The sequence below is a fragment of the Ciona intestinalis genome, chromosome 7, assembly GCF_000224145.3.
Source record: "Ciona intestinalis chromosome 7, KH, whole genome shotgun sequence".
NCBI classification, from domain to species: domain Eukaryota; kingdom Metazoa; phylum Chordata; class Ascidiacea; order Phlebobranchia; family Cionidae; genus Ciona; species Ciona intestinalis.
The window spans coordinates 3826744-3847975 of NC_020172.2; the positions used below are offsets into that span (position 1 = coordinate 3826744).

The 21232-nt window shown below is 34.5% G+C and overlaps 3 protein-coding genes across 4 annotated transcripts in view; 1 reads left to right on the forward strand and 2 right to left on the reverse strand.

Moving 5' to 3' along the window:
- Nucleotides 1–5699, reverse strand: part of LOC100181064 (glutamate-rich protein 6) — a gene marked incomplete in the record, with an annotated part of 8406 nt that extends 2707 nt beyond the window's left edge. The window contains 10 exon segments of the mRNA XM_026835186.1: nt 279–433; nt 1016–1118; nt 1214–1381; nt 2064–2189; nt 2697–2772; nt 3276–3420; nt 3898–4028; nt 4488–4533; nt 4769–4878; nt 5497–5699. Of these exon segments, the coding sequence (XP_026690987.1) occupies nt 279–433; nt 1016–1118; nt 1214–1381; nt 2064–2189; nt 2697–2772; nt 3276–3420; nt 3898–4028; nt 4488–4533; nt 4769–4878; nt 5497–5501 (1065 nt within the window).
- A 786-nt stretch (nt 5700–6485) lies between these two features.
- Nucleotides 6486–9713, reverse strand: LOC494372 (sphingosine 1-phosphate receptor 3). 2 transcript variants are annotated; one of them, XM_002130842.4, is made up of 6 exons: nt 8965–9388; nt 8486–8708; nt 7840–8057; nt 7385–7514; nt 7019–7148; nt 6486–6734 (listed from the first exon to the last, which is right to left on the reverse strand). In XM_002130842.4, exons 1-6 carry the CDS (start codon nt 9244–9246, stop codon nt 6617–6619), a joined length of 1101 nt encoding a protein of 366 aa, XP_002130878.2. In that variant the 5' UTR covers nt 9247–9388; the 3' UTR covers nt 6486–6616. The 2 variants fall into 2 exon arrangements, with proteins under 2 accessions (XP_002130878.2, XP_018668015.1); XM_018812470.2 differs by having other exon boundaries at nt 6525–6734; nt 7864–8057; nt 8965–9713.
- Nucleotides 9714–11106: 1393 nt separating this feature from the next.
- LOC100176379 (F-box/WD repeat-containing protein 10-like) lies at nt 11107–20084 on the forward strand. Its single transcript, XM_018812467.2, has 17 exons — nt 11107–11309; nt 11599–11747; nt 12124–12303; nt 12640–12691; nt 12896–13050; nt 13561–13688; nt 13905–14001; nt 14242–14365; nt 14722–14816; nt 15354–15456; nt 15803–15924; nt 16486–16640; nt 17208–17347; nt 17493–17651; nt 18223–18435; nt 18965–19079; nt 19639–20084. The coding sequence occupies exons 1-17, from the start codon at nt 11173–11175 to the stop codon at nt 19702–19704; spliced, it is 2190 nt and encodes a 729-aa protein (XP_018668012.1). The 5' UTR covers nt 11107–11172; the 3' UTR covers nt 19705–20084.
- The last annotated feature ends 1148 nt before the right edge of the window (nt 20085–21232 follow it).

Below are 21232 nucleotides of genomic sequence, written 5' to 3' on the forward strand. Positions count from 1 at the left end.
TTAGCCCAGAGAGGTTCTGTGCTTGGCACTGCTAGGAGCAGACGCCCTTGAGCAAGCAAGACACTTAATGGCAATTACTGCAACCCAGTGGCCCCTTATGGGTTGTCTAAGTTGTCAGCCGTACATTACAACAAAAAAATCTTTTAAAATATATTACTATTTATCTAGCATTCCAGCACCAAGTGTAGGAAAAAGAACATCTGTATTATAACGACTGTCACTGCCACGCGAGGATAAATTAGTTACATTCATTTATTCAAGATCATATATATACTTACTCTGCCACTTGCGATTGCGGTTTGTGCATCTTGTATTATAAATTCCTCGACAGGTTCATTTACTTGTGGTGGGGTTATTGGGCGAATGGTCCAGCCCTCTTCCATGCATTTCTCAGATGATAACGAATAGTTTACGGTTTTTAACTGCCGAGCAACTGTATGGACATAAGGTAGATTAAATAATGTATTATAGTAGGGTGGCGTAAAACAGGACATTTTTTTAACAAATTATATACCTGTGGCCTCACCACATTAAAAGCGATGTTATTTGTTTAAAACAGATCAGGAAATATGGGACCTAGGTACTATCGGTATCTAATTTTTCCCCGCAGTACTATTTAATTCAATTTGTCAAAAATGGTTCATTAATATAAAAATTCTTACTTAGAGTTAGACACATGGAAATTTGTAAGCTAGCACGAGGTGTATAAAACAGAACACCCATGTTAGCTTCTAAATTGCCCTGCCACGCTAGAATAATAAGCAACAATAATTAATACTGTTATCCTCAATTTCACTTTACATGAAACTACTGGTAACTTTACCCTAATCCAGTGATTTCCAAACTGGGGGTTGTATCAATATTTCAGGGGTCACTGAGAATATACGATCTTTACACAAAGTACTACATATATTGTACTATTAGTCGTAAGGGGTCCGGGAAATTTTAGGAGAAAAAGGGCTCACAAGCCAAAAAGTTTGAGAAATCCTGTGTTAAACAAATTGTAACAACTTACAAGCATAAAAGTTAGTTTGATTTGTAGGAATTGTTTGTTTTTGTCTTTCAACTTCACGAGCCCTCATTCGTTCAGCAGCATGTTCTTTTGCTATCTTACGCTCCTGTAAATAAGAACACACACTTAATGACAATTGATTCACTAATGGGTCACTAATGTGTCAGCCATTAATAAAAACCCACAAAATATTCCACTAACTTGTTGTGAGCCATATGCAGCATGAGGTTCAATATCAATCAATGTATCTGATTGACTGCTTTGTTCACTTTTCTCTCGTTCTTTCGCCGCTTCTTCCAATAAATTGTTAAAATAAGTTTGATCTTCCGGTTTCATGGTTTCCCAGTCAACACTTGAAGATGCTTTGTCCTGTTAAAATATCAAATATTCAAATGTATGTCTGTGTAGTGACCTTGCTTTTTTAAAAAAATTAAATGTATCCTGTCAAGAGAACGATTGTCTATGTAAATTTGGTTTATATTATTATTCCCCCATTTATGGGTTGTTTTCTTTATGCACACTTTTCTTTCTTTAACTTGGAAAATAGTTAAACATAAATTGCTCATTGTTTGTCTGCTAGGTGTAGCGACCACGCTTCTTTCTTCCAATTAAATGTAAACATGTTTTAGACTGTAAGTGTGTTTTAACAACTGTTGTTTTGTCGCTTTATCCTTTTTTTTCTTTTTTTTTAAATGTTCGCTACCGTAATAGAAGAGACAAATAAATATTACTATTATTATTTGAAATGTATACTCAAATGTATGTCTGAGTAGTGATCACATTTCTTTCTTGAATGTAAAAATATTTTTTAACCCTAAGCATGTTTTAACAATTGTAGTTTTGTAGCTATATCATGTTTTTGACATTTTTCTAAAAAGACACAAATGGTTTAACTCCGAGTAGCCCTACCCAACAAAAAACAACAAAAGAAAAATAATTTTCCTGGCTGTTTACCTTAATATTTAGTGTTTTGTCGCCATATTCTGTGTTTTACCTTTTATAAAACAGCACTAATAAAAACAATTCTCCCAATAATAATTCAAAATAGTACTTTAATATTGTCATAATCCACTCTATGTGCCTTAGATTCCGGTTTATATTGAAGTATATAAGGAGCTCCAACGCTTGATACCTCAGTTGTTGGTGTATGGGAACCCATGGTGTCTAATATGTTCATCTGCAGTAGCAAGAACAATTTAACGCTTAACGTAATTGAATGAATAAATGTAACTTGCTTTATCCTGGAAAGCTGGGGCAAGGACAGTCGTAACAACACAGGTGTTCTGTTTTGTACACCTCATTTTGCTTACGAGTTACCGCATGTGTAGATTTTTATGCTATATGACTGATAAATTGGACAACCCATTTTGGACCACTGCTTTGGGGCAAATACACATAATTGCATGGTATGACAGTATGATACCAAGTATTTTCTGGTTAGCAGGCAGGTGCTTAACTAATGCACCATAGCACAGGTACAATATTTGAATGTTTGTTGTTCAATACATAATCAACAGTTTACTTTCTGTTTCGGTCAGTCTCGATACAAACATGACAGCCCATGTGTAAAATACAACTTTTATTTCATTTAATTCAGTTTAAAAAACCAAAACCACCTTTAGTGATGAAGGTAGAATGTAAGTAGTCGTAATTAGGTTTCCTATTTTATTATACAATATGTCACCTCAGCAACTGGGTTGTCGTCCATCACAGAAGAATCAATATTCAAACTCTGACTTAACCCGCTTGCTGGGCTCTTGCTGTAAATAAACACAAATTTATTTAACTTTTCCACCAAGTTAATATCTTAAGGTGGTGTTTTTGTGGTATTGCTAACAATTTAAGTTTGAGCAATTGTCAATAAGTTTCTTACCCAAGAACACACACACCGACAAAACCTGGTATTATAAAAAATAAAATCCAGCGCTGTAGCACAGTTGGTTAGCGCGCATGCCTCTTATCTAGAGATTATGGGTTCAAGGCTCGTCACTGCTACCAATACCGTTTTGAACTTATGTGCCTTTGGGCAACACACTTAACGGCAATTGCTTCAACCCAGTGGTCACTAATAGGTTGTCAAAATTGACAGCCATACATAAAAAAATTAAATAAAAACAATCACCTAAAAAGTTACATAATTCAAAAGCTGGCACGAGGTGTATGAACCAGAACACCCGTGGGCCGTGCTATAACGACTGTCATTTTCCAGCCACGTGAGGATAAAGTAATTTACATTTATTTAATCAAAATGTTAATACTTCACCTTATCCTGTCATTAATTGGATGATTTTGTCCATCATTAGACTCCATGTCTTCAGTTGTTGAGATTTCAGTTTCATGACCATCCTCATGAACTTTTAACACAGCTTCAATGTTTTGTTCATTCTCTGATAAAGACCCGTTAGTTTCTGTAAAAAAAATACTTTTTTTTATCAACAAAACATTGTTTTTCTGTTTATCAAAAAATAATTAACAAAATTTAGTTCAACACAGTATATACATATATGTTTACAATTCCTATGATCATCAAATTTTTTTATTAGAAGGATTAACAAAAATTTGCTTAAATGTTCATCAACAAAATACTGAACAACAGTTGACCAGGTAATTAATAAAAAATGTTTATAAATTTATTGCATTGTAAAGGTTTAAAAGACGTAAAAATAAACCAATCAAACAAAATGAAACTAGTCCCCAATGGTAGCAGTATCAGGTATCGAACCGGGTATCATTTGGTTATGACGAGAATTCACAGGCATAGACACTAAACAAAAAAAATAAAAAATAAAAATTTTAAATTTTAAACTTATAAAAAAAAATTCGCACCTGAAAAAAAATTCACACAAAAAAATTAAAAATTTTAAACTAATAAAAAAAGATTGTACCTGTATCATTGTGTATTTCAGTTTGTAGCAGGCAACTTTCTTCAGTTTGCATCTCAATTGATACGGCAATAAATTCTTCCCCATTATTTCTAATACTGCGCGTCACAACTGTGGTGTCTGGGTTGCCGTGTCTGAGATATTGATCATAAATTGATGGTTAACTATGGGCTATTGTTCAAGTAAGAACATTCGAAAATAGAAAATTCAGATTCCATTTGGATAAGGGACTGATGTTGTCATTCGGAATTAGTTGGACTTGATTTTTATTACGTGAAAAGCTGGTTATAATAATAATAATAATGCAGTAATTAACTTTATTTGTATTTTTAATTAAGGTAGCAAAGATAAAAAAATGGGTAAAAGAAAAAAAATTTAGTGACAAAATGATAGTCGTTTAAACACAATTAATAACAAATTTACATTTAGTCACAAAAAAGAAGCGTGGTCGCTACCCCTAGCAGACGAACAACGAGACATTCATGTTTATTTAGTTCCCAAGTTGTAATAAAAACGTACCTAAACACACAGTCTATAAATAAGGGATAATAGTGTGAACCAAATATCTTATATAAATCAATGCATTGTCTCACCTTGTATACAAGTCATCATTGCCATTGAGTTCCTTTGCCTCAATATCTACAAGTAAAAAAATATTACATTTACAAATAAAAAAAATGTTTGCGTGATGCACACTTTTAATTGTTATTTTCAAAAATTAGGAAAATATTTTTATATATTTAGTTGTGAGAATACAGTTTTATATTTCTTTGAATGTTTTTTGTTTACTACCTAATAGGATGAGAAAATAGAATGAAAAGGTGTCCCATCTACCCCACCTTACTATACATGTTACATTAAGTTTAGTATTTACCTGCATTTGATTTTGTCATCAATTCTTCAACTCCCACACTTCCAGTTTCTTGTTCATGTCTCTTCATGTTTTCAACAGTAAGAGAGGTGTGGGTGGGCTGCTCCTCATTACTGATAAACAATAAGAACAACATTATTACACAGTCTGCAGAGTATGGTATGTACACACAATTTTGTTTACAAACTTTTGGTTATGTACACCATAATTTGTCCCATGCACGCCAATTAATTAAACAATGAACCAAATCTGTATTAAATTAAGTAGGGTTTCCTAAAGTGACTTGCAATTGTGTGTGCTTTGAACACCAATTTTTAATGATAGCACACAAAATCGGACACGAAAAATAACCGTCTTGTATGCAAAGATCTTATCAGGAACTGACATATTCTGTAAAGTGGGTTATTGCCTTTTAATTTGCACATTATCACTATAGCTGTTTCTGACAGTGGTGGACATTCAAGGGCAGAAAATAGTGGGACAGTTTAGCGTGCCTGCCTCTAGACCATAGGTTATGGATTTGAGACTCAACGCTCCTACCATTGTGGGCATGTAAGTAATGTTTGCTGGCAAGACTCTTTACAGTTATTTGTTTTACAGAACACAGCAACATAATAGATTATATATTTGGCAGAATTTAAAAAAAAAATATTTGTGTGGAAAACTATTATACAATTGCTTTAAATCAGCGCTTTATTAACACAAATTTCATACAAAGTTTTTGTACGAACCTCATGATTACTGTTTTATTTTAAACTAGCAGGTAACTTGATTCATGATTCGGTGTTCAAGTAGTTCTAATTTCATGCTAAAGATTAACCCAAACTTGTTTCACCGAATAAATTATTCGGTTTTATCTTCCGCGGCAAAATAGATAACCTTGCTTGGATATTGGTTTCTATGGAAATGATACTGCCTGCTAGCGGTCAGAATATTACAAGCAAATGCATACACATAGAAACCTGTACATGTGTTAGGCAGATTTGGCATACTTGCTTCAAAACATGTTAACATGTGTTTTGGAATAAAAAGTTTGAGTTTTCAGTTTCACCAACCAATTGTCCAAGGCGCGTGGCACTGAACAATTACACGTTATTTCGCCTAAAAGGGTCTAAATGAGGACAAACTCAAAACCAAGGCAGTTTAGTTTTGTAATGACAAATTAGGAACCACAAAACGACAAAATCAGTCGACCAACTGGTCACAGTATCAGGTTTATATTTTCTCTTAATTTAATATAGCGATACTTTAGCCTTTAATTAACCCCAATCAAGCAACGTAAATGCTTGGAGTACGTAACGTTAATTCCCTGATTAGAGTAACCGCTTTAAGAAGGTAATACCATAGTATACTTCAGTACAGGCTACTATAATATTATGGTAATACCCCGTTCGACTTTGTATCTTGTCTCGTGATCATATTTATGACTACTCTGTATGAAGACATGCATGCGTGCACGAACGCACCAAGCATCAACATATAAGGTGCGCAATAACATTTCCGGATTTTCCGCGTCACAAGGTGTCAAATGGTGAAATCTCCTGCCAACTGCTGAATAACTAAAGGGTAAAGTTTAAACTGACACTTTGTTGACCCATTGTGTATGTTGAACCTTTGACATCGTTTCTGCTTTTTCGTGCCAAAAGGTTAACTTATTAGCGCTGCTTGTTTTCTAATTTCTTTGAACCAGTAATAACGTTGGTTGATGTTTTGACATAAATATGATGAAACAAACTGTAATGTATTATGCAACAAAAAATAACCTCCATATATTAATATGTATTACGCCACGTTCAATAGGCGGCGTGTAAAAATAGTTTAACAAGATATTTTCAAGAATATGCCGGCATATCAGTTGCTGAGCAAATCACTTGACTTGCTACCCCTCGAAGATGTCTTCGGTTTTGAATGCGTCTTCCGTCTCACGGATCTATTTAACGAAGTAGTGGACGCCCAGTGTGAACCAGATCTATAAAACAGTTATATAAAAAGTGCACCCACAGAATATATCGTGACATGCTGTAGGGTACGATGGGACATGTCATTTTCTATTTTCGCGTCCACTTTTGTAGCAAAAAAGAATATACTGCATTATATAACCGTAGTCCTAAGACTCTTAAAGAACGTTGCCAAATGTTATAAGATCAAAAAGTTAAGGGATTTTAGTTCTAAAGTATATCCCATCTTTTTACAATATGTACTGTATATATAAAAATACACAAAACATAGTATATATAGGAACATTGTACTAACATTGATCCACTGAAAAGTCCACACATAACAACACGCTTTGCTGTTTCTCGCATCTTTGGAAGTCGAATTGAATAAATGATTGGATTGAGCAGCGAGTTTATCACCGTTGGAACCAGGGCGTAATCAAAAGCTGCAAAAAGGTTAGGTTGTAAAGTACGTGTGTACATGGGCTTTATTTAATACCTTGTATGGTATAGGCTTAATACAGCAGCATTGTATGGGGTGAGCTCAATACACTGTATTAAGTACTACGGCCTATAGAGATATTTATATAGTGGTAGGCGTGTGAATACGCTTAAAACATTGTATAAACTATATATACAGTATAAAGGTCATGATCCAAGTAATTTGAATAAACAAACATACCTTTCTGTAGTAACTTGACAGGTTTCGTTATCACGATATCCGCAATGAATAATGCAACTACTGGCAACCAGCAAAACGCGAAGATGCCTAAAGTGATTGCCAACGTTTTCGCAAGGTCGAGCTCCCGTTTCTAAAAATAATGTAAGCCGATAATGCTCTTGTAAATCTCAGTTTTATGTCAGTGTCAAGTGTTATGTGAATTGTTGGCATTATGCAACGAAATAGCGGATGCGTTCGCAATACCGGATACAATTTATGACGCGTTTCCCATCATACAGGTGACCGAAGGAACGTGCTTTACGTCCAATTTCCGATCACATACAACCCGAAAAACCAGACAGTAACTGCACGACTCACCAGCTGCCTACTTGGACGCACAACATTTTAATTAACGAGGAGCATTTTAAGGTCACCCTAAAAACAGACGCAATGAACGCAAGACAAATATAACGTACCTTAAACTTAGGGTCGGCACTCACATGGTTGCTGTGTTTATGCCTTTCGAAAGTTTTCTTCTTCACGATGCGGAATAGGGCGGAATAAAAGCCAGTCATTATAACCACGGCGAGTAGAAAATACACGACGCCAGTTACTATATAGGACTTGGTGAATGGCTCAAACGACTGAGAACACTGGCCACATATTGACTCGGCCTCTTTACAAATGCACAAACCTTAAAAGAAAAAATTCTATGTAATAAAGTTAGAGTTTCAAATATATAATATTATATAAGTAACGCGTGTAATCGAATTATAACATACAGTATAGGGATAGGGGGACGGAACACCAGCATCGGCACATATATAGCATCCAAATACAGTCTAATGAATTTGTAAGGATAAGTACCGTTTTACCCCACCCTATATTACGTTTTTTTTGTTTGTTTTTGTCGTTACTATCGGTATGTGTAATTGTCTTTAAACGTGACTTAGGTCGCCGGCAGTACTTTGTTAACGACTGTATATAGTGGTGACAGTTATTGTTCTGGCCGGACACGTCCGGTATTAAGCAACAACACTATTTATGACGTAACACTTCCAGTTCTTATACCGGAAATAAGACAAAGTTTAAACGGTTTCTTATTCAAGTAAACATTCTTACCGTTATTTCTGCAGCAATAGTTTGCTTGACATGACCAACCAACTAAAGGAACTATTAGGAACATAATAAAAGAAACAGCCCACGAAATTGCAATCAACAGAATTATAACTTTTCTGCTTAAGATTCTGTTGTACTTCGCGTGCTCAGCGATCCTTAAATATCGATCGAATGAAACCAATAGTAAACTGTTGATTGACGCGATGAAAGTTACAACTGCCATGCCCTGTGCAAAAAATCACGTAAATAGATGATAATAACCTTAAATCACCCAGTCCAAAAACTAAGTAAAATTAAAATATTTTTTATAAACAAACAATAACCGTATATAGTAGGGTGTGGGAAGATAGGGCACTTTTTTATAATATTTTCTCTTCCCATTTGGTTGCAAACAAAGAACATTCAAAAGATTATAAAACCGTTTTCTCACGACTTCCATAGACCGTTGTTAAGTGTTCATAACGTCTATATATGTATCCTACCTTTAACGCTACCCGTGACAGTGGTGATGAACCAACCGGCAGAAATATCGCGAGAATCACCTCAATTCCCGACAGCAAATCGGCGCTCGCAAGACTAGCAATAAACCAATATGGCGGCTTCCGTAGGCTTACGGGCCCTTTGATTATCGCGAGTAGAATGATCATATTTTCCACGACAGTAAATACCGATATAACACAAGCTACAGCTTCTGCTATTGACAACGATCTTGGGGTAGTGTTGTTGCAGAATTCTAAGTTCGCATTAGTTTCGTTGAAGTTCATCGTGATGTGTATAATATTCACGGTATATTCATTCCACTCTGACCTAGTTTCTAACGTCCTAAACCAGCACAAAAAGTGAGCATTAGAAGAAACTGCTGTTACCCTGATAAAGACAGCCTGAATAAGACGTCCAACGTCGGTAATGTAAACTACGTAAACCAACACAGAAAGTGAGCATTATAACTGTTATTTTACCCTGAAGAAGGCAATCTGAATAAGACGTCGAACTTCGGTCAGCAAAATTCTTGCCGAAAGAGCCAAAGTACAAGTATGATATAGCTGTACCTTTATAAGAACTGCTTTAATTGGCGGCGTATTTATATCTCAGACACCCGACACCTAAGCATATCACACGCCCTCGAATACGTTCCTTGTTTGGGACTGAGACGTCTCCTTTACAGTCGGTGCTTCTCACTGATTTCCCGTACCTCATGCACGCATGTAATATCCGCCAACAACAACATTCTAATGCGACATTGCGTCATTTTCTTGGGGCAAACTTTGACCAATGCTAAACACGCACCTCACATTACCGAACGAAAACACTTGTTGTTGATGTTTATGCTATACGTTCTTACACAACACCAATGCAATTGTTAAGAGCTGCTGAAAGCGTTTGCCAGCAAACAATTAAAGGCAAAGCGGATGTATTAAAGTGTTAAATTACGAATTCCAATCAACAGCGTTCTATTGGCTGCAACAGCAACGCTTTTTAACTGACACTCTTTCTCTCACTTTTATCCATAGCGTTTTCTAACAACTGTTGTTTTGTTATTAATTCTCTTTCTTCATTCTTTAAAAAAACACGATAATCGTTTTCGAAAAATTGAATAGTAAAGACAAAGATTATGTTATATGTTATGTTCCATAGAAAACAGAAATTTCATTAACTACTGGTGCTGTGCGTATATTAAACTGTGCTTCCTAAGACCTAAACCACTTATTTATAAATGAATTTGGAGCCAATTATTTATATTTATGTATAAAACTTTGGTACAACAACAAGTCTTAAACGCATTTGCGACTTGTTGTTGTGGTCAACAAAACGGAAATCTTCCACGGGATATGACGCGTCTATGACGATTCAACCCAATCTTCTTTTTACAAATGGATATATAGGCCCATATCGCACAACAAGTGAACTGTGACTTTCTCATTCGATTTATGATTCCTGCAATTTGTGACGTGTCGCTGGCGTAATAGCAAAAGTGCGTGCAATATGTCAAAACAAAACCACATATTGATCCATTGCTTCGTATTATTTGATTCTTGACCCGACTGTGGTGTGGCACTCATTTGTCTGAGATGTCGATCAACAGTAACTAATTATAGCCGAAAAAATCTGTGCTATAGCTGGGAAGCAGAAAATGGTAGCGTGAGTATTGGAGCTATTACACATCGCACATCCTGCATTTATGGTTGTATTTACAGGTTAACGTAATTTAATGCATATCATAGTAACCACGCGTTTTCTAATACTTTTTTTTCGTTTTATATAGTAGGATGGGGAAAGATGGGACACCTTTTCATTCTATTTTCTCGTACATTTTGGTAGTAAACAAAGAACATTCAAAGAATTATAAAACCTTGTCCTCGCGACTTTCATAGACCGTTGTTAATTGTTTAAAACACGATCAGGATATTTATATATTCTGTGCTAAAGGTGTCCCATCTTCCCCCACCCCACTATAGAACGGACTCGTGTTGCTATTATCGTTTTTAAACGTGTGGGACAGAACTGGTAATTAGTATGTTGTCACTATTGTAATTAAATAGTCTGTCAATATTGTTCCCTAACTTTTAACGATTAAATTAAATACAGAACCAAGACAAATTTTCTTGGAGCACAAATAAGTAATTTGTACTTGCTCTCTTGTTAAATAAGCTTTGAACCATGGAAACGGAAGACGCTAAAGATTTATTTTAATGTTGATAACAAAATTGCCACGGGTAAAATTAAAAATGAATGCACCAACTCATACAGTATTAAAGCGTACACATGCATGGATTTTACGTTCCGACGTGCATGCTGTAAGAGATTTTATGCTTGGAATTATTAAAAGGTAAATGACGGTGAAATAGCATAATAAATAAACAATGTATTAAGTGTTTTTAATTACATAAAACTTTGGGGTAAGATGGGGTACCGTTCGCACCTAAATTCCATATTTCCTGATCGTGTTTTACAATTAACAAGGATATTTTAGAGCCGTGAAGATACGGGTATACAATTCTTTAAATATTTTTTATTTACGGCCAAGTGGGGTAAAAAAAGAGAATGAAATATGTCTTATCTTACCCCACCTTACTATATTAATACAGTAGCCTATTGACATAGACTTTTTTATACAGAGTTCCTAGCTTAGACATTTTGCATCAAACTGCCCGAATTTTGTCATCGCTATTAAGCAAAGATTATATTTACGCTCGGTCACAATCTAACTCAAGTTGCATTGAAATGAAAGAGTTTGTTTCGTGTAATATGGGGATGATACAGCAAGGTACATGTTCATTATATAAATAGGTTTATTAGTGTACAATACTCCTGTTACAGCGAAAAATTGAAAGATCAAAAAGGATAATAAATTAAAAATTGGGGATCGAATGATAAGTGTTTAATATAACCAATAGATTCTTCACCATCACTTAGACATTAGTTTTATGAAATGCATGATCAATTTAAATACAATGGCAGCACCGACGAGTTAGAGGCAGGCGGGCCTACCACTTTGCCACAACGCCGGATGTAAAATCAGTTTGATCTTAGTAAGCCCAGAGTTACATAGATTGTAAATTTATCTATAATAACAATTTCTATTATTTTGTTATAAAACAAATAAAAATATGGGTAACATTTAACTTTTTTTAATATTTCAGAAGAAATATCTTCAATATACGAATGGTTCACGAACAGCGACAACATGAAGAAAAAACATTTTATTTTACAACTTGTTCGAATGGTTGCTGATCCAAGCATACTATATGATGTTTGTCAGCTGTGTCAATCAAGATGCTGTGAACTCAAAAGGCACGAAGAAATTATTTCTGAAGTAACAGGTAGGTATAGTGTAACACTATAATGTTAGCAGTAATTTAGTATTTGTGTCCATTTTTGGCAATAGCAATTGTCAGTCATACATTACAAAGAAAAATAAAACATTTTCAAAAATAATCACATGCAAAATTACATACGTGGTAACTCGTAAGCAGTCACAGGGTGTATGAAACAGAACATTTGTATTAGAATGGCGACCATTGCCCTGCCACACAAATTACATTCACTTATATCATAATATGACAGACAAGCTGACAATATTTTGCATGTTGGCTTATACACACATACAAATTTGTAATATTTTAATTAAACATAAAAGCTATGTAAATATTACTTAGGTTCAGGAGATCACCAAACTTACATACCAACATCTAATTCAGTTCAATTCAGGTATTGTTTATTTGTTTGTCCAACATATATAAAGAGGCTGGTTCTCTTTTTTTAAGATTACAATAAGTTGGCTTGATCTATTTGCAGCGCATCAAATTTTTAACTACTCGTATTTTATCATTTTTAGTTTTTACACTACGAGAACAGTTTTGTGGCAAACATTGAAAATTTTTGACAGTTTTTAAATTTATTTTTTATTGACAGTCATCTAAACTTTGTTGAATCTTCTTTAACTGTTCCTGACGATAAATACGGAAGATTAAGCAACATCCCATCATCAACATCATCTTCTTGTTTTATCATACCTTGTGTTGATTTTATATCAAAACTTCCTGTTCATCTTGCTAAACAAATTTTAAGTAAGTGGAGCTCGGTCGTGAATGAATTTAGCTTATTTATCTTGACGTAGTGGGGCAACACCAATCATTATAACATGGTGTTCTTTTTCATACTTCTCATGTCAGGTTACGAGTTACCTCATATGTATTTGTGGATATTTACTCTTTTTATATTGTATGAGTATGACTGATACCACTGTGGCATACTTGTTAGAAGTTACTGCTCATCTTTTATATAGGTTACCAGGTTAAATCTCAATGCTGCCATATTTAGGATTTATCTGCTCTGTATTTTAGGGATTTATCTGTTGTCTATCCTTGGGCAAGACAGTCAATGCTCAAACCTAGTGGTCACTAATAGGTTGTCCAAATTGTCGGGCATACAGAAAAAACAATCTCCCACACGTTATGTAAATGGTCACTTATAAACGGGCATGAGGTATACAATAAACCATACCCATGCTGAATGTCTGAATAGGCTGTACAGGCTAGATAAGTTACATTAATTCCCTAGCACTTTATCTTTTCCAGGTTGTTTAAATTCTAAAGATCTTTCTTCATCATCATGTGTTTCGAACGCATGGAACAAATTAACTCATGAAGTCAAACTTGAAAATTATATTCTTCATGAAATGAAAGAAGAATCTATTCTTATGCAGGCATGTGTTCACCCATAAAGTACATACATGGTAACCTGTAAGCTGGCACAAATAGAACACCCGCGTTATAACAATTGTCTTTTTCCTACATTTTCCGGCCACACAAGAATAAAGCAAGTAACATTCATTCATTTAATTAAACTTTTACCAATAATCGATGATGGGAAGTAGCAACATTTTAAATTAGGTGGAAAATTAACCTTTTTACAATTTCAGGGTGTTTCTGCAAAAGGTATTCAGGCAAATTTTGCAAAAAAACGAACACTAATGCTGCCCGTTGTTTCGGAACAAGATGAAACATTTATCAGTGAAGGTAGTGTATTTGACATGTTATAATTTGAGCAGTAATTGCTCCAATTCAGTGGTTACTAATGAGTTGTCTGAATTGTCAGCTATACAGAAGCAAACAGTCACTTACAAAGGAACATACATGGTAACTTGTAAACTGGCACAAGGTGTATGAAACAGAACATCTGTGTCATAACGACTAACATTTTACAGTCAGGGTAGAACATGGTAAGTTACAATCATATTTACCCTCTTACTTATATAGGTGACTTGACGACAAAGAAACTTGACTTTGATTTCACCGACATTGGGTTACCTTTAACACCTACATTAGTTGAAGAGAGAAATATATTTTGTGGAGCGTATAATGTTCTTGTGGTTAACCATCAGTAAGTTGGAATTTAACTAAATGTGTATTTTATCTATGCACAATGTGTGTTTTGCTGCTAATACCATTCTCTTTGTTGTTTTAATTAATCTGATATTCGTTCTAAGTGTGATCAGTACCACCAGTTTGGTGTTATGAGTGAATAAACCCATACCATTGTATTTTTTTGAAAAAGACACTCAAAGGCAATTGCTCCAACCAGAGGTCACAAAATTTGACACAAAGTACTGCATATATTAGTTATACTGTTAACCATGAAGGCTTGTGGAAAATTTTAGGAGAATAAGTGGGGTTAGGAGCAAAATTGTCTGGGAAGCTCTGATCTAACCCATGCTTAAAATCTCTTTTGTTTTTTAGTTCAGATCGTCATAGAGTAATAGATTACGATGGTGGTAACTCACTTATAATGGGATCCAACGATCGAACTGTGAAAATTATCGACATTCGATCTGGTGAGTTAAAACAGTATTATTTGTACGCAAACAAAAATGTTTTTTTTTAATGTGTTTTTTAAAGTAACAAGAAACTTTTAAATATAAACTTTAACCACTTTGGGTAATCCCTTAAATCTAAAACCTTCTATTTTCTTATGTACATATAAATATACAGACATAAAATTGCCAACCATGCAGAAATATAAGTCATTAATGTATTCAAAGCTTAAATCCTGACTAATCCAAAAAAGTCTTAAGACCTGATACACATTGTACTAATACAATGACTAGACTTTGGACATGGGTGTGGCAACTGGCAACTATGAAAAGTCACTTGAGTACACTAACATTCTTCTGAATGAAACTTGTTTTATCCTCGCGTGACGGGAAAATGACAGCAATCTATATAACACATGTTCTGTTTCTAACACCCTGTGCCCTCTTACAAGTTACCACGTATGTCACTTTCTGAGTGATATTTATTCTGTATGGCTGACAAATTAGACAGCCCATTAATGTACTTAGCTAATAATATTCAAACAATTTTAATGCCAGGTCAGTTGTGTCAACCCCCTATTCAAGGACACCCAGGTTACATAACAACTGTTCATATGAAAAAGAACAATTTCTACAGTGGTAGTTATGACACAACAATAAGGTATTTAATAAAAATTCATTAGTGTGTATTTACCATATGTTTATTCCTACAACTCCCTTGCCAATATTTTCTAATTGTCACTAATAAATTTAATATTTTTGGCCTTTTGTAGCACAACCTATGTTTTATAGCCAATTTTTTGGTAATTGTTTCTCATGGTAGACAATATTTTTAAGGTCTATTCGTGGTTTGTATGTTACCAACAAGATTTAGAAATATTTAAAACAAAAAGACAGAATATAGAGACAAACAACAGTTAATATTTAAAACACGCTTACAGTTAAAAAGATATTTACATTTAAGTGGAAGAAAAAAAGTGAAAAAAAAGCAACATTTATATACATAGATGTTGGGGTGTTGGATCAAGTGGTTGCAAACAAATTCTGACCGGACATCGGAAGTCAATCGTTTCAATCGATTCGTGCGAAAATATTCTTGTGTCTGGTTCTAAAGATGGTAGGCTGAAAGGTTTGTACCTGGGTTAAATTTTATGCACACTTTTGCTTCTATTAGAAAACTGACTTGATAATATTAAACATAAATGGCTCGTTTGTCTGCTAGGTGTAGCGACCACGCTTATTTTTTCCAACTAAACTTAAATATGTTTTTAACTGTAAGCGTGTTTTAACAACTGTTGTTTTGTCGCTATGTTCTGTCTTTTTGTTTAAAATATCTTTAAATTTTCGCTACCGTAATTGAAGAGAGAAATAAAGTTACTATTATCATTATAAGTTTATAATGAGCTGTACCACAGTGGTTGGCATGCCTGCCTAAAACCTCGAGGTTATTAGTTCAAGGCTCGTCGATGCTATCATAGGTATGTGTCTTATTTCATGACACTTAATTACAGTTGTCTCTAATAGGTTGTCCACATTCTCAGCTATACAGAAAAGAAACAACCACTCACAAGGTTACATATGTGGTAACTAGTAAGCGAGCACATAGTGTATGAAACAGAGCACCCGTGTTTTAACGACTGTTGATTTTGTGTGCAGGTGAGGATAAAAAAGTTACATTGTTTTCTTACAGCATGGGATTTATCAAGCGGAAAGTGTAAATGCACATTCAAACATTCAGAACAAAGTATTTTAACTTGTGTGAAGATACTTGGAGACATTGTGATCAGTTCATGCGACAGAGGGAAAGTTAAAGTGTGGGATCTTTCTACAAGAAAACTGGTTAAGGTTCGTATGATTGACAGTATTGACACATGAGCAACTTTCTGGTAATGGTTGAATTTAACTTATTTCACAATGTATGCAACTTTATGGGTGACTTTTGTTTTCTGATGGTCTTGCAGTTTGCACAACCCATTGGTTTGAAACAACTATTGTAAAGTTTATTGCCCAAGAACGCACACACCAACAATACTAGTTCCAACGAACCTCAAATCTAGTACCCTTCAGTTAAGAATGAAGTGCTATAACTTTTTGGACCTGGTCTGGATTTCACACTACTTTCTTATTTTTTGCTGTAGTCAAATTTCCTAAAACTGTTCTTTAAATAATATGACATTAGCTTAACAAGCATATATAACTCTAGCTTTTACTACTACAGAATATAACATACAGTAGGGTGAGGGAAGATGGGACACCTTTTCATTCTATTTTCTCGTCCCATTTGGTAGTAAACAAAGCATTCAAATGAATATTAAACCATCTATTGTTTAAAACAAGATGGGAATATTTGGATATTGGGGCTAGAGGTGTTTCGTCTTCTCCCACCCTACTATTATTGTGTTTTTTTTGTAGACCTTACGGCACCGATGTGGAATAAACAGTGTTTGTTGTGATGCATATTACATAATAACAGCTGGTGATGATGGTTATGCATTAGCGTGGGTGAAACCAGGGAAGGTAAAGAAATGTCTCAAATCGTATCGGCACCCTAGGTAGGTGAATGAATGAATAAATGTAACTTGCTTTATCCTTGCATGGCCAGAAAACGACAGTCGTAATAACACAAGTGTTCTGTTTTATGTACTTCGTGCCAGCTTATAAAGTTTTGGTTAGTTAAAATTATTCTGTGTGTTTCAGGAAAGTCTTGTGTGTGGCATTGTCATTCCAACGACTCATCACTGGCTGTGAAGATGGAAAATTGAGAGTTATTCATCTACAAACAGGAGAATGCATGAGAGCTTTAAGAGGGAACAGTAATTGTGATCCGATACTTTCATTATGTTGTTATACTAACAAGTAAGACTATTAATAAAATGTTATTTAATTTACTGGCACCATGGCAAGTCGGTTAGCTGCCTCTAATCCAGAGATTATGGATTCAAGGCTTGTTGTTGCCACCATTGTGGGCGTATGTGTGTTCAAGACACCTAATGCAATTTCTAAAACCCAGTGGTCACTACTGGGTTGTCTAAATTTTCAGTTGTCATGCAGAAATAACAATCACCCACAAAGTTACATACGTGGTAACTTCTAAACTGACACGATGTGTATGAAACAAAACACTCGCATTATAATAACTGTCATTTTCCACGCTACACGAGAATAAATAAGCTACATCCATTCGTTAAAGCTTGCTATGTGTAACGTATTCTTTGTTGTAACGTATATTCTTTGTTGTGTCTGTGTGTGCTTTGAGTTGCATCTAGCGGACATCCGGGTTCTGCATAGTCTGGAATCTAAATAACCTTAGTTTTCTTGGTCATTATATTTTGGACACGCTAGCGGGCGGTCCGTTGTAAACCGCAGCCTAGAATACCGATATAATAAAAGCTCTGATTGTGACAAGCTTGTTACACTATGCATACAGTCTAATAGGCGGAGATAGAATTGTCGTGAACACAACAAGCAACATTCTCCTGCTTCAATTTGAACCAATATCATGGAATTATGAAGCCCAAGATAATAAAGAGGACGAAAAATTGTTTAAAGTAGAACGACAAGTCAGACCTCTAACATGCACACAGTATCCATACACAAGAGCATGCAGAAGCAGACTTTCTCTATCATCAGCCACCTCTAAGTGAGTTAGCATTTTGAAACGGTATCATAGGCGCCTAAGCTAGGTTGGGCCTGGCTTTTTTTACATTACATTAAATATTCAGTAAACCTTACCAATAAGGTAAATTTGTTTCATAGGATTGCACATCTAAATATCGGTTTTGGTGTAATGGGCCAACTATGGTCTATATCCTGATGCTATGACTTGCCTTGCCATATCTTAGCACTTAGCTATTTAGATTAGAATATTACTCTGTTTAAATCTGAAAAAAGTTCTATGGAAAATATAAAATTGGAAGCATTTTGAAAAGCTGTACTGTAAGATGTTTTAATTAACATTTTTAATTTATATTTTATTGACATGACAGTAATGATTAAACTTTTCCTAAAAAAATTATTTAAAATTTAGTAGGCACTGTAAAATGTATGGTGTTGCAATTAACACTTTAATTTATATTTTGTTGACATAAACTTGACAGTAATGATGTGATCATAGGAAGTAATGTAGACAGGTATGAGTCAATGTAATCAAGGATATATTCAAATAACAGAACTGCCCGTTCGACGTCTGGTAGTCGACCAAACACTGCTTGTTCTGCTACGTTCCAAAGTTCATGGAAACGACCACAAAGCTGTTACACAGAACCAAGATCAGTTCATTCAAGGGTTTGTAGAATATTCCATTCACAAGTTTTATTGAATAAATAAATGATTAACCAATTAATGGAACGTAGTTAACCTAGCGTGACGCCATGAAAGTTATTATAGTGTGGCGCAACCACAGTCGTTATGAAGCAACGAAAGTAGTTATTCCGTCTTTTACATACACCTAATTTGTGAACATTGGGTTAAATAACATAACATTAAATGTCTTTCCAAAATACATACCTTTTGTTACCTGTTAGGCAAAAAAATCAACTAACAAAATTGTTTAAGTTTTGGCTTGGTTTGTATTTATTACTTTTTATATCTGATAGTACAATATATAGTAGGGTGGGGGAAGATGGTACACCTTTTTATTTTATTTTCTTGTCCCATTTGGTAGTAAACAAAGAACATTCAAATAATATAAAACCGTATCCTCACAACTTTCATAGACCGTTGTTACTTGTTTAAAACCTGATCAGGATATTTGGATATTATGTGCTAAAGGTGTCCCATCTTTTCCCACCTTACTAAACCAACTGTTTATATTTGAATTTTTAAACATATGTTGCAATTATAGATTTCGTCAAGATGTCAGTCTTCCATGAGTTGTACATCATCTGCAACCAACACTTCCAAATACTGATAAACAATAAATTGCCACTGTTAGACAAGTTAACTCACTTTCCCCAAACATTTTCCTATTCGTAAATTTTCCTATCCTTTTTGATTTATTTTATAAAGAACTTTTGTGCCAAATATTTAAAAACATACTGTGTGGAGAAAAAATGTGCTCGATTTCATTTACTGTAAAGTTTTACTTGACTTTAGTTAACCTAAATAAGTTACCTGTTGTGGAACCACTGCTTTGTTTTCCTAAACTTAAACTAAATGTTTTATTTTATAAATAATTATGATAGTTATTGTTTTAAGTTACCGCAGTAGAGTAATGTTTTGAAACTAAATTGTTTTGTTTCACTGAGTTTCATTGTATCACTGTGCCATCAATACAAACCAAAAGAAAACCGTAGCGAAGATCATAATATTTTAAACAACGAAGAGAAAAGGATCAACAGCTGAACAACAGTCGTTAAATCACGCTATACATAAAGTGTATATGGAAATGAGCTTCAGTGAAAAGCGTGGGCGTTGAACCAATTACAAACAAGTGGTAACAGCAACTTTGGTAACAGCTAACACAAGTTTCTGTGTAACCATACATAAGTTTAATGTCGTACTAGTTTCAACATATAGTACTGTGGCGTAAGACGGGAAACCTTTAGCACATATTATCCAAATATCCGGATCATGTTTTAAACAATTAACAACGGTCTATCGGAGTCGTGAGGATACGACTTTATAATTATTTGAATATTCTTTGTTTACTACCAAATGGACGAGAAAATAGAATGAAAAAGTGTCTCATCTCCTCCCACCCTTCTATAAACATTAAGTAACATAGGCAATTGAACTTGTATTTTTCAATTATTATAACACTGAGTTTCGTTATTAGGACACTGAACTGCTAACGTTGAAAGGAATGTTCTATTCAATGACGTAACTATAAACGTTCCTTTCAAACGCTTAGAATTATTTGTTGATATTACCATTTATGTTCATTGGCGTAACAGTAGTTCCGTAAACTGTCCTTTCATTACATACGAGATAATTTAATAATATTTTACTTTGCTGAGTTTGAACCTACGCCAACTCGTCACGAGTAACGTTTATGACGTAATAGATAGCATGGATGTCAATCTTCGTATCCGGTTAAATATATTTAATATTCCTAAGATACGTCAATAACGTCTTGTAGCTATAACATTTACTGTAATGGACCGTACAATAGATTTCGGCACTTTACAGTATATAGTACTGTGGGGTAAGTAGGAGACCTTGAGCACATAATATTCAAATATCCTGATCGTGTTTTGAACAGTTAACAATGGTCTATGGGAGTCGTGATGTGGATACGGTTTTATAATTCTTTGAATGTTCTTTGTTAACTACTAAATGGGGCGAGAAATAGAATGAAAAGATGTCCCATCTACCCCACCCTACTATACTTTACAATAGATTAATGTTTTTTTAACAACACAATACAAAATTTGTAAACGGTTTTCTGTTCCCAAAGTCATAGTGTATTTCTTGGAATATCACGTTACAGCCAAATA